We start from the raw sequence: 16220 nt of genomic DNA, 5'->3' as shown, positions 1-16220 counted from the left end.
TCCCCCCCCCTCTCCGCTGCTGGGGTTGAAGCCTCTGCAGTTACTGGAAGTAAAAGCTCGAGGGAGGTTTGGTTGCGTGTGGAAGGCGCAGTTGTTAAATGAACTCGTAGCTGTCAAAATATTCCCCATACAGGTATGTGCTGGCGTGTTTAAACGTGATCCCCCAGATCCTTCATCACGATTGCTCGGGCTTGTTACCAGCATTTGAAGTGGAGAGAAAAAATTTGTTTTTAGGAAATGTTTCTTCAAGAAATCTTCTCTTTTGCTAACTTTATCCAGACTGAGTGACTGTTTAATTCCTGCCGTGACTAGGAGCAAACCTGATAGGTGACATCACATAAACTATATCCTGAGCTTGTCATCAGGCGTGCATACTGAATTATCCCAATACAATCTGTCACACTGTTGAGGAACTATGACATCCAGAATATCTAACCAAGTGTAGGCCTCATTGTTTTCAGTCTGTTTCTCTTCTTCAGTTATCCTTTATAGGCTCCCTAAGGCCCCCGGTATCCTCTCCTGGTCTTACACTTACCTGTCCCCACTCCTCTGAGACCACTGGTAGCTGCACGGCTTCTGCTTCTGAAGACTCCCAGCCCCGCTCTTCTGTCATTCATGCCTATGGAAAGGCCATCCATCTTTCGCCTCTACAGAGTATGTGCTTTTCTGGGTTTTGAAGTGGCATATGTGCGGCTCCCAGTGGATCTCAGGCTGGGGACAGGTAAGTATAAAACTTGTTGTTCTGTACAGAGATGAGCTCTGCACTTTATGCAAATGTAGCAGCATGGTGACATATTTAGAGGGATGTGTGGAAAAACTATGAACTCCCTGCTGCGCAGCCAGCAGAGATCAAGCCAAGAGGAAAGCATGCCAGGTCCTGCTACTATGCCTGAATAGCAGCTCAGAAGCCTATTTAGAAAGCCACACATGCATTGTTTAACTTGCAGTTTTAGAGGTTTGCAACTTTTGGTTTTGCTTAAAGACTGAAGTTCACAATAGTCTGAAGTAGATACAGGAGATGTGATAGAATATCTCCATAAATATTGATTCAGTGGCTGTGGAAGAATAATTGATTGAAATAGAATGCTTTGATTGTGTACAGTACTCAGTAGTGTGTTTTAAGGTGGCCACAAACATTTTAAATTGATCATTTAATAATCCTGCTGTTTCAATACTCTGATCATATCTTTTAAAAAAATCTTACTTGGAGTCGGAGATTTTTTGATTGCTTTCAATCAAGTTCTATGCAGATTGAGTTAAAAAATGGCTGCGATCTCTCAGGTTGGGTTTATAGCATGTGCTTCATAAAAAAAGGTCCTCATGGTGTGTGGGAAAAGAACTGTACAAATAAAATATTAAACACTATCCATTTCATTGGTAATTATGATCGTAATTTGGTTTGTAAAAACATTGTACACATGTGACCTGTTTAAAAGAACATTTGTTCCAAATATAACCAAACTCTAATATGTAAAATGTGTGTGGCTACCTCGGTTATGTCTCCACCTGATGTGCTCCGTTACGATGGCTTGTACAGTAGGAATATGTCTGGGTAGGTTATCCTTCCAATGCCTTTGGATTGCACAGGGGATGGGTTATGAGTAACTGTATAAGATTTGCTCTCTGTAGTGATCACTCTACATGCTGATAAAGGTATTTATCCACTTAAGACCTCTGAACAAATCTCTAACTGTTTTTGTTTCTGTTCTTCAGGATAAATTGTCGTGGCAAAACGAGTACGAGATTTACAACTTGCCTGGTATGAAGCATGAAAATATCCTGCATTTCATTGGAGCAGAAAAACGTGGCACCAACCTAGACACGGATCTCTGGCTCATAAGTGCTTTTCACGAAAAGGTTTGATTCCTTTTGGACAGTCTAACTTTCACGTGCAATTCTTGTGGGACTTTTGCGTTCATACATTTAACTTGTAGATATAAATATGTGTGGGCAACAATAGCTTCTTAGTTCTTTTCCATTTGAGCATGTGCTTACTGAAGGGTTGCCGTAGAAAAATATAAGGCCCACTTCCTGTTCCTTTCTTACCACACTTAAAACAGAAGCAGATCTGTCCTAGCACGGCTAGTTTGCATCCCTGCTTCCTTCTTGGGAGCTATAGGGTGCCTTGCCTATGCACCGCGTGTCTGTAGTCCCTTAGTCAGTTTGCTGCTAATATCCCTCCCACCCAGCCCTTCACAGCTTCAGTCACATCCGCTCTGAGACCTATGATGGCATTGGCGGCATAGTTTTCAGTCTCCGGGGTTGGCACGTATTCCGCCCAGCCCTTCCCAGCTTGAATGGCGGCAGTTCTGGGACATGTGGTGTCATTTTCGGTCTCTGATACTCGCTCCGTGGCTTGAGCGCCAACAATCACCCCACATTCAAAGGCTGTTAAATCACATTGTTTCCCCGTACCTTCATAAAAAAATCACTTCTACTATCGTGGTAAACAACCTGCTTCCCTATTTATAATGGTCTGGCCCTCTAGCAACTTCAGCGCAAAATTATAGCTAATTTGCCTACAAACATCAGGTGGTCATAATAATCTGGCCACTCAGTGCATAGCTCTACAGTTTGCAATGGTGGCTTTAATATCTTCCTATCTTCACAGATAGAACTCCAGCCATTTTATTTTCTTTCTTCACATCTGGTTAGTGTGTGGAAGAATTTAAAAATTACTGTTGGATTATCCTACTATAATATTTGCGTTAGAGATGTTTCCCATCACTTTTTGACCTAATGGGGTTTCAGCTGAAATGTCTCCAATAGGAACATTTGGAGATGGCAGTTATAATCCTACCGTGGTTCTAACCTTTCCCTGTTCTATCCCAAACTACTAAAAAAAAAGTTAGAGCTTGACTGGAGTTTACAGTGTATTTAAAGCCAAAAAGTTTTAGTTTTAAATAGTGAAGATTAGAGCATCTGTCTGACTTTGAGTCCTTCTGGGCAGAGCCGTCCTCCTTATTTTTGTCCTGAGGACCATGATTGTCAGCAGAACTAAAATTGAGGGAAAAGTCCAAAATGTTTGTTACTGAAACAGGAATAGCAGAGAAATCTTCCAATGGGGAGACAATTTCCAAAATCAACTGTCAAAGGGGATTTCCCTCATTTTCAAGAGATTTCCATTACCATTCTGCTGTGCGTACAGAGCTTTGACCTTTCCCTACTCTATCCAAAGCTAAAATAATAATACATTTGGTCTTAGATAATTTGAGTTAGTGTGGAGTATATGAAGGGGCCACAAGCCCTTACACCTTTCAATGAGAAAAGCAGATTTTGATTTGATTTGATTTTTTTTAAATCATCCGGACTGTTCTGTCACTACTGCAATCATTTCTAAATTACAATATTTTTTTTACTTCTCTTCGGCAGGGTTCGCTTACAGATTATCTCAAGGCAAATGTGCTTACTTGGAACGAGCTGTATCACATTGCTGAGACGATGGCTAGGGGTCTGTCATACCTCCACGAAGATATCCCCAACCTGAAAGATGGCCACAAGCCAGCAGTAGCCCACAGGTAATCCCATTGTTGGCCATTTGTGTTTGGACAGTGCTCCCATTGACTGAAAACGTTGAATAGATCCGGGAGTGCCGGAGGCCCTGGAAGTCCTCACTAAGCCATGTTTCCCCTTCTTTCTATAGGGATATCAAGAGCAAAAACATCCTTCTGAAAAACAACCTGACAGCCTGTTTAGCAGATTTTGGTCTCGCTCTTAAGTTTGAAGCCGGCAAATCTGCCGGTGACACACATGGTCAGGTAGGTGTCTTGGCATGTAGAAATAAATCTCTGCGCAAGTGTGTTAGATTCCACACATGTAAAATTTACAGTCACATGAGTTTCCATAGGCCAAAACAATGTGCCATGTGTTGGTGTGCTGAACCAGGAAAGTGTGGGAGATAACTGGGTGTAGGTGGGGCTTTCACATTACAAAAGAGCTTTATTCAGAAGATTTGTCCTCCTGGAAATGTTTATTTGCATGTTTTCCCACTTCAGTTGCCTGATTCTTGCCCTGCCCAATATTTAGATGTTTTTTTTTTTTTATGTATATGATAATTAATATTGGCTGTGCCTACATTCATGTGTTCTCATGAGACACCCAGCCTCATTTTTAGTGTTTATTGGTGCTATACGAGCTAGACGTATTCCTGATATCAGATTTCCCATCCAGGTATTAGCAGGTTAAGAGAGACAATGGTTATTTTCTGTGGCAATTATGAAAGGTTTTCACTTCATGCGTTTTAATAAATGGGGCCATATATATTTAAAGATAAACTGTGCCCTTATCTATTCAGGGCAAAGTGACAATGTCTTCAGAAATGGGCCCAGACCCCTGACCATGTCAAAGCTCCTTGCTGTTCCTTCTGTGGCCAGCACTGTTTAAAATACTTTGTATCTGGGTATGGGGGGGAGCATATGGCAACCTCCACTATAACAGAGCTCTAGCAGCCAATCTCTAGGCTTGAGCAATGTCGCATGACTGAAGAAAGGACATTACCGCTTTCCTTAGCATCTGGCACCAGCCAACACTGGGCATTTAGTGTCAGCTGCAATTGAGGCATTGCTAAAAATTTTCACTTCACGCTTGTTAATAAATTGGGCTGTGTAACTTACTGGAGAAACATTTACAATGTATGTGTAGCTGAATCTGAAGTGTATTGTTGGTGTTCCAGGTGGGAACTCGGAGGTACATGGCTCCAGAAGTGTTAGAGGGTGCTATTAATTTCCAGAGAGATTCCTTCCTGAGGATAGACATGTACGCCTTCGGTCTCGTCCTGTGGGAACTGGCGTCTAGGTGCACAGCATCTGATGGTGAGTCTGTATAGAGTAGTAATAGTCTATTTTTTTTTCCACTAACACTTGTGAAGCACGAAAAGGTCCATGCAATCTGTCACTAACTTGGGCAGGTCTCCATGTAACACTGTGCTGCACATAACTGCCAGTTCATGCAGCCATACTGGACCTGCAAGTTCTTACTTTTATGTGCATGGCGCCCCAATGCTTCATCCAGTGGTTGCAGCTCTGATGTCACGTTTTTATATTTATTACAGGTATTTATATAGCGGCGACAATTTACACAGCGCTTTACATAGTACACGTTCACATCAGTCCCTGCCCTCAAGGAGCTTACAATCTAAGGTCCCTATCTCACATGCATGCATGCATACATGCATGCATACATACATGGGCTAATTAACCTACCTGCATGTCTGGAGTGTGGGAGGAAACCGGAGTACCCGGAGGAAACCCACACAAGCACAGGGGGAGCATGCAAGCTGCATGCATTGTAAGTGAGGATGCTGAGGGTTTCTCCTACAAGCTGGAGCATTGGCGAAGAGGTGAGCGCCGACTGCTAGGGAAGCGAGGGTTAAGATGAGCTGTTTGGGTTTTTTTTTGTTTTTTTTTTACTAGTACCTTCACTGGTCGAATTATTGCCAGTTTTCAATGTACTGGACAAAATTTGCACAGTGTGTGGGGCTGTCGGCTCCCTTTCAGCCGGCATTCCTAGATCAGCTGATCGAAGGAGCCGGCTGGAAAATCTTTGTACGATCAGAGCCGGCTGCCAATGAGCCAGCGGCACCTGCCAGAATACAATGCAAACAGCGGCGATTCCACGATTGACACACTGTGTTGGTAGAGGAATTGTGTCACTTTCTTCCGTTCAGTCCGCAGATTGAAGACAAGAAACTGTCAGTTGTATGGCCAGCTTGTGGAAAAAAACCAAGTATGTAACCTTTGCAGTGTTGGCCTCACTGCGAGGGTAGTTTTTTTAAACCCCTTTGTGTTCAGCTTTATATGTTCAGGAAATTACCATATTTTGAATCTGTTTAGTTGATTTATAAAATGCTGTTCCGTTGTAGCCTAAGCCTTTTATTGTTCTGTCCAAATTCTCTCTCCAGGTCCTGTAGACGAGTACATGTTACCGTTTGAGGAGGAAATAGGCCAGCACCCTTCTCTAGAGGACATGCAGGAGGTGGTAGTACATAAGAAGAAAAGGCCCATTTTAAGGGAATGTTGGCAGAAACATGCAGTAAGTAGTTGTTGTTACCAGAAGACCTGTGGTTGTCCCGTGGCTCCTTGAACCTGATGAGGATGTGTGATAGTTTTGTATATGTTTCAGTGCACATATTTCCCAATGTCTGTGTCATATCACAGAGCTGCTCTATCCATAGACGAGACTGCCTTTCAGCTTTGAATGGCAACTATAATGTTTTTTTTTGTTTGTTTTTTTTAATGCATATAAACTGATCTTATGCCAGTTCTCTCTCTCTCTCTCATGCAGCCATACTGGACCTGCAAGTTCTTACTTTTATGTGCATGGCGCCCCAATGCTTCATCCAGTGGTTGCAGCTCTGATGTCACGTTTTTATATTTATTACAGGTATTTATATAGCGGCGACAATTTACACAGCGCTTTACATAGTACACGTTCACATCAGTCCCTGCCCTCAAGGAGCTTACAATCTAAGGTCCCTATCTCACATGCATGCATGCATACATGCATGCATACATACATGGGCTAATTAACCTACCTGCATGTCTGGAGTGTGGGAGGAAACCGGAGTACCCGGAGGAAACCCACACAAGCACAGGGGGAGCATGCAAGCTGCATGCATTGTAAGTGAGGATGCTGAGGGTTTCTCCTACAAGCTGGAGCATTGGCGAAGAGGTGAGCGCCGACTGCTAGGGAAGCGAGGGTTAAGATGAGCTGTTTGGGTTTTTTTTTGTTTTTTTTTTACTAGTACCTTCACTGGTCGAATTATTGCCAGTTTTCAATGTACTGGACAAAATTTGCACAGTGTGTGGGGCTGTCGGCTCCCTTTCAGCCGGCATTCCTAGATCAGCTGATCGAAGGAGCCGGCTGGAAAATCTTTGTACGATCAGAGCCGGCTGCCAATGAGCCAGCGGCACCTGCCAGAATACAATGCAAACAGCGGCGATTCCACGATTGACACACTGTGTTGGTAGAGGAATTGTGTCACTTTCTTCCGTTCAGTCCGCAGATTGAAGACAAGAAACTGTCAGTTGTATGGCCAGCTTGTGGAAAAAAACCAAGTATGTAACCTTTGCAGTGTTGGCCTCACTGCGAGGGTAGTTTTTTTAAACCCCTTTGTGTTCAGCTTTATATGTTCAGGAAATTACCATATTTTGAATCTGTTTAGTTGATTTATAAAATGCTGTTCCGTTGTAGCCTAAGCCTTTTATTGTTCTGTCCAAATTCTCTCTCCAGGTCCTGTAGACGAGTACATGTTACCGTTTGAGGAGGAAATAGGCCAGCACCCTTCTCTAGAGGACATGCAGGAGGTGGTAGTACATAAGAAGAAAAGGCCCATTTTAAGGGAATGTTGGCAGAAACATGCAGTAAGTAGTTGTTGTTACCAGAAGACCTGTGGTTGTCCCGTGGCTCCTTGAACCTGATGAGGATGTGTGATAGTTTTGTATATGTTTCAGTGCACATATTTCCCAATGTCTGTGTCATATCACAGAGCTGCTCTATCCATAGACGAGACTGCCTTTCAGCTTTGAATGGCAACTATAATGTTTTTTTTTGTTTGTTTTTTTTAATGCATATAAACTGATCTTATGCCAGTTCTCTCTCTCTCTCTCTCTCTCTCTCTCTCTCTCTCTCTCTCTCTCTCTCGTAATATAATATAGAATAATTCCATGACAGTGGTTATAGAGTACAATGATACTGTCATGGAATTATTCTATATTACATTACCACTTGTGAAGATAGAGTGCCTAGCAATTCCTTTTCGCTATATGCTTTCCTCTAATACATACAGCTCAGTATCGCCTCGCAAAGAGGAGATTGTGTAACGAATGAGCAATTAAAGCACTTTACAGCAACCCCCCTTTCATCTCTGTAGCTTTAAGCACTGTGGAGAAACTCATCTTTAAACTTCACAACAGAGGCACTGAAATCTTGGCCTGAGCTCTCTTCCTGTTGCTGCAGAATCTCGGCAGACTGTCGGCCCCTTTCAGCCGTTAGAAGCTAACTGAAAGGACTTAAGTCTTTGTTGTGATCTTTGATAGAAGGGATTCATTATGTGTCCATAGTCTGGATATAGGTGCACTTTACGCTTCCCCCTCATTTCGCCACAATTGGAGAACATTGTATGTACAAAAAAATAAATAAAAACTGTTGTAATTATAAAAATAAAACACAAAATGTGTGACGTAGATCAGACTTCTTTTTTTGCCCTCATGGAAACCCTCTCCTGTGGCAGCTATGCTCCCTTCATAAAATCAGTCAGCATCACCTTGCAATTACATGGCAGCCGCGCTAGACATCTGTCTCGGTGCACGTGCCGCCAGATACTTAGGAGGAAAGCGGGTGGGTTGAACGCAGGGCTTGCATGACCTTTACCTATTATAGCAAGCTGCTGTTGGAACTAAATTACTCATGAGCAGTGGGCGGGGCTGAGCAGCAGTGAGCAGGGCTGGGCATTGCCTCCAAATGAGTGCCTAGCAAGAAGATGGTCAATCCGCGGTGACAGCAACAGAAGGTTGATGATGGTGCAAAGCTTTACATAGCAAAGGGAGAGATTGTTGTCACCATTGTAAAGGAAATGCATCAGTTCAGTTGTCAGGATAACAAGGTATTTTTATACTTTTGGGTGAGAACAGACTGGGCAGTGTTTAATTCTATTGTAAGCCCGGATAATATATTGTACATTTTGTATGTTGTCGGTGGTTCTAGTTTCATTTGACACTAAACTCAGGAGTTGCATCTCAAAAATGTATTCAATCACCTTAAATATTTTACAAAATGTATCTTATTTGTGTATCACTCGGCTGTAGATCCTCAAATCATCTCTGAATTGGTGCCGACACTGCCGGTCCTTCTGGAGGGTGACTGCTTTTGTTCCCCATGGTCCCTGTGTGTGTTGCAATGTAGTCACTGCTCCAAGCTCACTCCCGTGATGGACTACAATCTCATATTTAGTTTACTAATTTGTATTGAGATTGTAGTCCATCACAGGAGCAAGCTTGGAGCGGTGACTACTTTACAACACACACAGGGACCATGGGGAACAAAAGCAGTCACCCTCCAGAAGGAAGGACAGTGTCGGCACCAATTCAGAGATGATTGGAGGATCTATACCCGAGTCATACACAAATAAGATACATTGTTAGTAGTTGAGGTACTTGAATGCATTTTTAATATTTAACTCCTGAGGTTAGTGTCACATGGGATTGGATGTACATGGGATTCACCATCTCTGGTATTTTTATCTTCTGGGGTGGAAGAAAACCATGGTGTTAGTGATATGTACTGTGAAGTTCTGTTCATTGAATCCTTTTCCCCCCCAGGGTTTGGCGATGCTCTGTGAAACCATCGAGGAGTGCTGGGATCACGACGCGGAGGCCAGGTTATCGGCAGGCTGTGTGGAGGAGCGGATTATCCAGATGCAAAGACTCACAAATATCATTACCACAGAGGACATTGTAACAGTGGTCACCATGGTGACAAACGTGGACTTCCCGCCCAAGGAATCTAGTCTATGATACTTGCACTAGACCAACAGACTCACAGCTGCTAAGCTAAGGAATGACTCTCAGCGGAAATGGTTGGTCTGTACTGCAACGTCCATCCCTCGGGGGACGCACCAGGCACATCATTCCTCGTGGCCCGCAACGGTTCGACGGCGAATTATGGAATGAGTAAAACATGAAGAAACAAGGAGATCTCTCTGGACAACTGACCTATTTACCTGTTTTTTTATGAATATTTTTTTTTTTTTAAATCAAAGCATTTCATTTCAGATTTTAAAAAAAAAAGGGTAACTGTTTTTATTGCATTTGCTGTTGTGTTTCTATAAATGACTATTGTAATGCCAATATGACACAGCTTGTGAATGTTCCCCTGTGCTGCTCTTCTGTGTATAGAAACCTATAAGGAAAGTTTTTTGTGGGACATTTTAAAGAGGCTTCCAAGCATAGTTTTAACCTCCCTCAACAAGCTATACCTCAGTTCCACAGTCTCGAAATTTAAATTATACCGTTGAAAACACTTAGCAATTTTAAATAACCGAACCATTTTTTTTTTTTTTTTAATATATATGTATGTATTACAATTTTTTTTGTGTTATTTAAGAATAAAAATGTGGTAGGTTTTATTTAACCCATAAAAAAAAGACATCCACCGCTATTCATTGTTGTAGTTTTAGGGGAACCTAGAACCAGCATAAACAAGTGCATCTGAATTCTTAAAGTAACTTTTAATCTTAAATGTCGTTTTTATTGGCGTTTTAAAAGTTCTGTTTATTAAAGCGAACCGTCCACCTCAATGGCAAGGCCTGCTTATTCAGGTTGCCTCCTCCCCAAAACACTGCATTAAAATACCTGGGGGAGGTGTTGATATACTCAGCTTTACCTAACTTCCTCCCTCAGTGCCTGGGCGAGGGTGACAACATCCTGCTCAGGAGTAGCCCAAATCACGCTAAAGATATTCCTGTGCTGCAGCGTCGTCTTTTGAGATTTGGGCTACCGGGCATTCCTGCATCCTTGTCTGCAGGAGAATGACCTCACCCAAAGGAAGGGGGACACCTTGCATAAGCAAACCTTGCATCTGAGGTAGAAGGACCACTTTTAAACTCTACCCATCTTCAGCAATGCTCTTTCCTTTCTTGTGCGTGGTGCAGGCCATGCTGCCTCAGTCTTTGTTCACATTTGCCCTTTAGGACCCACTGTGCACTCCTGGAGCAGATGGCTGTTTAGAGACGAGCGGTGCGATGCTGTAGAAAAGGTAGAGGAGTCGGAGAGGTGTGGCTGGATGAAATACACACCATAGAGAAGATACATAGGTCATCTTTGGGGTTTTTAGAAGATAGGGAAAAAAAGCCAAGACTAGGAGATTCATTTTTATTATAGAGGAACGTAAAATGAGGAAAGTATTGTATTTGTGAAGACTCGTCCATTCATAGTGCTGAATATCAGTGTAGGGTTACTCTTAGGAGGAGTTAGATTTTAGAGTGCCGGTCTGAGCCACTTCCAGGACTTGTAGGCCAGCATTGTCTTTTTTGGCTCATAAAGGTAGAAAGCTCTGAAATGGGTGCTGGTTAGTTGCGGAGTCTTTAAAGTGGCTAAGACATGAATGTGTTTACTCGCCACGCTCATCCCGCACTGATGCCTGCTAAAGGGACTTCCCCTTTAAATGAAGGAGAACCTGGAAGCAGCCATCAAATACTTCTATCCTTGGGGCAAAGACGTGCCTGTGGGTTTATAAAACCATCTTTGAATTGGCCTGTAGTCAGCCTGGCAGTCTCAGTCTGAGGCCGCATACTATCTCTGAGGCAAAGACGTGCTTGTGGGTTCATCAAACCATCTTTAAATGAACCTACAGCCAGGAGTCAGCCTATTCATCTCAATCTGAGGTTGTATACTGTCTCTGAGGCACAGATGGTGTTCGTGGGCTCACCAGACCATCTTTGAATGAACCTGTAGCCCAGGAGCCAGCCTGACAACCCCAATCTAATGCTGCATTACTATATCTGGGTCAGTGAATGGTGCTCATGGGTTCACATCACTATCTTTGAACAAGCCTAGGAACCCCCATATGTGGCTACTTACTAATCCGGGTAGAAGTCGTGCTCATGGGTTCACTATACCATCTTCGAATTAGCCTATAGTCCAGGAGTCTGCTGAGGAACCCCCATATGGGGCTGCTTATTATCTCTGGAGCAGAGGTGGTGCATATACGTTCACTGTACCACCTTCAAACGAGTCAGGCTGGCAACCCCATTCTGAAGTTGCATACCATCTCTGTGGCCCTGATGGTGCCAACAAGTTCACCCCACAGCCTTCTGCTCCAGGAGTCAGCGTGGCATCCTCCATCTGAGGCTTCTACATTTTTCTTCAGAATAGATTCTTAGATCTTCATAGATTCTTCTTTGTGAAAGTCTCTTTAAGGCACTTGGTTAGCGCTGGTGACATGTTCCTTTCCGTTGGATGCATCGCTTATGGGTTAAATCTAACATTTGCCAGCTCTTTTATTACTGGAAGGGTTAATGTCCAAAACAAATAACCATTCCTAAACAGTGTTTGTTTTTTTAAAACTTTTCTGTGAAGAACTTTTTGCCTTTTTATTTCTCTCCCTGCCCACATAGGAAATTCTTTCTTACCTGCTGATGTGTTATATAGATTTGCTGTGTCTGAGGAACCATTGAAAATAGAAGCATGTTTTTTTTTTTTTAAATCTTTATTTGCAAGCTCTGACACTGGAACACCCGGTTTTGCGCTCTCTTCTCTCGCTCTTATTTTTTTTTCCCTTTTTTATATTTATGTTGTATGTCTGTTTTAGTGAATGGCCAAGTTGGCCGTTTCAGATCTCCTCAGGAAATATCACGACCCAGAATTCCTCATAATATACAAAATTGCAACCGCGCAGTGCCATCATGTCAGTGCAACACTGGAATCTGAGTTTGTATAATCATACCAGGTTTATATTTGACAGCAACTTCAGATTCCTTGTGTCACCGATTTTAAAGAGCTTCCGGTCAGAAAGAAAAACCTTTTGCTTTAGTCCATGGAGATCATAGGAGGGAAAACCGCAACGCTTCTTTTTAAACTGTGATATGTAATTGTAATCCTTTATGCGTAACTTACCGCTGCCCCCTGCACAATAGCTGAACGCCGAGCAGAAACCAGTTCAGTGATCTCTTCATTCTTAAACGTATTATATGTAGCTGCTCCAAGTACCCAAATCTGTCTTTACATTGCACAGTGCTGTCACTTTGGGAGCTTGCTAACAGAAGAGAGTAGAACTTGTCAGTGTGCTGAGGCCCCTTCACTGCCTGGTCAGCATGTTGCAAGTGGGTTAGTAATCCGTCTCTATTGCTGGTCTAACACTGACCTGGGGTTGCCTGGATCCCAAGACCGTTCACTTTTATGCACTTGGACAGCATATTTAGCTGTGTACCTGGAGGCTGGCTTTAAATTTCAATCCAGACTCAGTAGTCTTGCCTACAATGGTTGCTGTAGAAAAGAGTAACTGACACCATATTGTGGGCTCAAATCAATATTCCAGGCATGGGGGATGGGAAAGGAGCTATTTAGGCTGCAGGGAATTCAGGGAGAGGTCAGGAATAGTTCTGGAGCAAAGAAAGTCTCACTTTTTAGGGTAAAGCAGCCTTTGGGGAGGGAACGTAGGACCGGCTGTGCAGTCTAACTTCCTGCTGAGAAGGTTTTTCTTTTTGACTGGAGTGTCGCTTTAAAATGAAAATTTCAGGGAATATTAGTGAAATGTAATCTCTATTATGCAAATCCTATTTGGAGGTATAACCGATACTGACATGGTCGGCACGGACTAGCAAAAAAAAATAAAAATCTCACTGACAGATTATGGTGTTTTTTTTGGCTTGGTATAGGTGCCAAAGTTTGTTTAAACCTGAGAAATGGAAGCGAAGGTACCCCCTTGCCTGGTCATGGTGGGGAGGCCATTTTGTTAGCTTCAGAAATTCAACCTATCCTATCGAGCGCAGCCTCAGTGATGTCACTGGATGGATAGGCTGCTTCTTCGGAAAGATCGCTTAAGCCCACAACATGGCCCTCTCCTCCCTCTCTCTCCGTAGATATCAGGTTGGTGCCGTTAAATTGATTTGTGCATGCCAAAGTACATTGTGTTTCATTTTTCTGGACTTTGCCGTAAACCTTCAGACACCGAGTATTGTGTTCTAATGCAGGACATTTTTTTTACAACCTTTCTACCAATCAGAAGCTCGTGGACAGCGACCCAGGCTGCAAATGCTTAGAACGATGGTTAAAGAGCCACTGCACTCAAACTGGATTTCTTGTTTTGGGAAGAGTGAGGGCAGGGGGGGGGTTCCCATCTCCGGGTGGGGCAAATGGGAGATGTCTTGGCATGATTATCATAGGATGAGAGCTTAGCTCTAGAGTGAGGGCAGAGGTGTCCCCCCCCCCCAGGTGATGCAAATGGGAGATATCTTGGCATGGTTTTGAAAGGCTCAGTGTAAGGGTGAGGTTTTATCCCTCTCCAGGTGATGAGGATGGAGATGTCCTGGCATGATTGTGAAAGGCTGGGAGCTTGTTTCTAGAGCGAGCTTTTACTCTTCTCCTGGTAATGTGGATGGAGATGTCCTGGCATGATTGTGATAAGCCGAGAGCCTGGTTCTAGAATGAGGGTGAGGTTTTATCCCTCTCCAGGTGATGAGGATGAAGATGTCTTGGCATGATTTTGATAGGGTGAGAGTTTGACTCTAGAGCGAGATGTCTTGGCATGATTGTGAAAGGCTGGGAGCTTGGCTCTAGAGTGAGGGTAACGTTTTATCCCTCTCCAGGTAATGTGGAAGGACATGATTGCGATAAGCCGAGAACTTGGCTCTGGAGTAAGGCTGAGGTTTTATCCCTCTCCAGGCGATGTGGACAGATGTCTTGGCATGATTGTGATAAGCCGAGAGCCTGGTTCTAGAATGAGGGTGAGGTTTTATCCCTCTCCAGGCGATGAGGATGGAGATGTCCTGGCATGGTTTTGATGGGGTGAGAGTTTGGCTCTAGAACGAGGGTAGAGTTTTATCCCTTTTTGACTGGTACAGAAAGATGTCCTGGCAGGATTGTGAGCTGTCCTCAGGTCCTACCATCAGTACCACCATCATCGTCAATCGGCTTCTATCTTCAGCTTGGTCAGTTAGCCTTTGAAAATGAGAGTGAAAAGCTGACTGCCATGCACAGCTGCCCCGGATTCTGTCTGCTCCAGTGTTGGTGAATAGGCCTTGAGGGCCAAGATGGGACAATACTGCTGTAGTGGATTCTCCATAAAAACAAATGGAGATACACGTGTGCATCATAGGAAGTTGGGGAACAAAGCCCATTCCATTCACAAGGAAGAAACCTGTTGTGGGTAGTGCTGCTCTTTCATCACTCTGGTAACAATGTACTCTCTAGGTCTATGATATACAACATATGCATCTGAGTATTTATTCTGTAGGAGGAGAAAACCAATCGTATGTTGGAGTTTTGTTTTCAGACCTCTTCTCAGAAATCATTGGTTGGTTGCGGTGGGCCACACCCTCTTCCATCTTGTATAGAATACATCCCCTATGAGAACTAGCAGAGGCTTCTGGTTCACATCCATGGGGCAGACCGTGTTGATGGTTGTCAATCTGTGTTCCTGGTGCTCAGGTTTCAGTAGCTGTATCACCCACCCGATGGTGAAATAATACTTGGAGTGTTCTATCTGAAAATTTGTCATTTGAATAAAATCTGTTTCATATTTGAGATTCTCCTCAAACATATTTATTTGTAGTCTTGAATGTTTCCTCATCAGACGTGGCGGCAGTGTGATTTGGTGTCTAGGTTATAGCGGATGACTTGTGCATTTATAGAACAGCGTTGCTTTGTCATTGTGCAAGAGCCAAAGGGGTGACGGGGGCGACCTTGAAGAGAACCTGTTATAAGGCAATAGAGTGTACCTTTGACAGAGGCCTCAGATAGAAGCTGCCTCGCTCTGCCTATTGGGCTGAATACTATATTGATGGCAGTAATAGTGAATAGGTGCGGCGTCATTTCTCTGGCTTTGGAGTCCGAACCAGCAGCTTCCATCTCATGCTTCTCGAGCGGATTCTCTTCAAGGGCTCAATGATGCCTGACATTGCCTAATAGCTCCAGATAACAGACCGGCTGCATATGCGGCTTGGGTGATCCGTGTTCATTTGCGGAAATCTCCCACAAAAATATCAAGCCGTCGCTTGTTGAATTGGAGGCCGATGAGCAGCGAGAATTACGGTGTGTGAATTGAATGCCGTGTTTGGTGGCTCTGTATTCATGTTCAGCATTGGAAACAGACCAATGTACATTTTTGGATGTACGTGCTCCTCCGAGGACGGCGCCACAAAAAACTGAGAACACCCAAAACGCCGGCAGAAAGATTGAGGCTTCTGTAATTTGCTAGAATGGAGACGACTTGTTTTCTATAAGAAAATATTTTTGACAATCCAGCTGTTTAATCATTGACGTTATTAAGGAGAACTTCTATCCATATGATTGTCCTGGATGGAGGATGTCTGAGGTAGTGGGAACCTTAACATAGCTAGCACCCCTCCTGCCCCGGAGACTGTTCTCCTCCTCATCTCACTTAGGCCTGGTTCACTTCTGTTGTATAAGAGTATAAATACCCCGGGGGTCTAATTTATAAACCGTTCACAGAGCCATTTACCCTGAAAATCTTTCTGTGAATAGAGGCAAAAACAAACGTTCTTC

The 16220-nt window shown here is 43.5% G+C and overlaps 1 protein-coding gene across 1 annotated transcript in view; it reads left to right on the top strand.

The window, feature by feature from the left end:
• The window catches only part of ACVR2A (activin A receptor type 2A), a 78521-nt gene extending 68775 nt beyond the window's left edge, over positions 1-9746 (top strand). The window contains exons 8-14 of the mRNA XM_018566774.1: positions 1-133; positions 1714-1857; positions 3373-3518; positions 3644-3758; positions 4673-4811; positions 5900-6030; positions 9318-9746. The exon at positions 1-133 is cut by the window's left edge and continues 11 nt beyond it. Of these exons, the coding sequence (XP_018422276.1) occupies positions 1-133; positions 1714-1857; positions 3373-3518; positions 3644-3758; positions 4673-4811; positions 5900-6030; positions 9318-9512 (1003 nt within the window). The 3' untranslated portion in view covers positions 9513-9746. The remainder of the gene's footprint in view (positions 134-1713; positions 1858-3372; positions 3519-3643; positions 3759-4672; positions 4812-5899; positions 6031-9317) is intronic.
• The last annotated feature ends 6474 nt before the right edge of the window (positions 9747-16220 follow it).

This window comes from Nanorana parkeri, unplaced genomic scaffold (assembly GCF_000935625.1).
Source record: "Nanorana parkeri isolate BGI_ZX_2015 unplaced genomic scaffold, ASM93562v1 scaffold974, whole genome shotgun sequence".
In the NCBI taxonomy this organism is placed as follows: Eukaryota; Metazoa; Chordata; class Amphibia; order Anura; family Dicroglossidae; genus Nanorana; species Nanorana parkeri.
The sequence above is the reverse complement of the archived record's forward strand: the minus strand, read 5'-3'. Positions and strand labels throughout refer to the sequence as shown.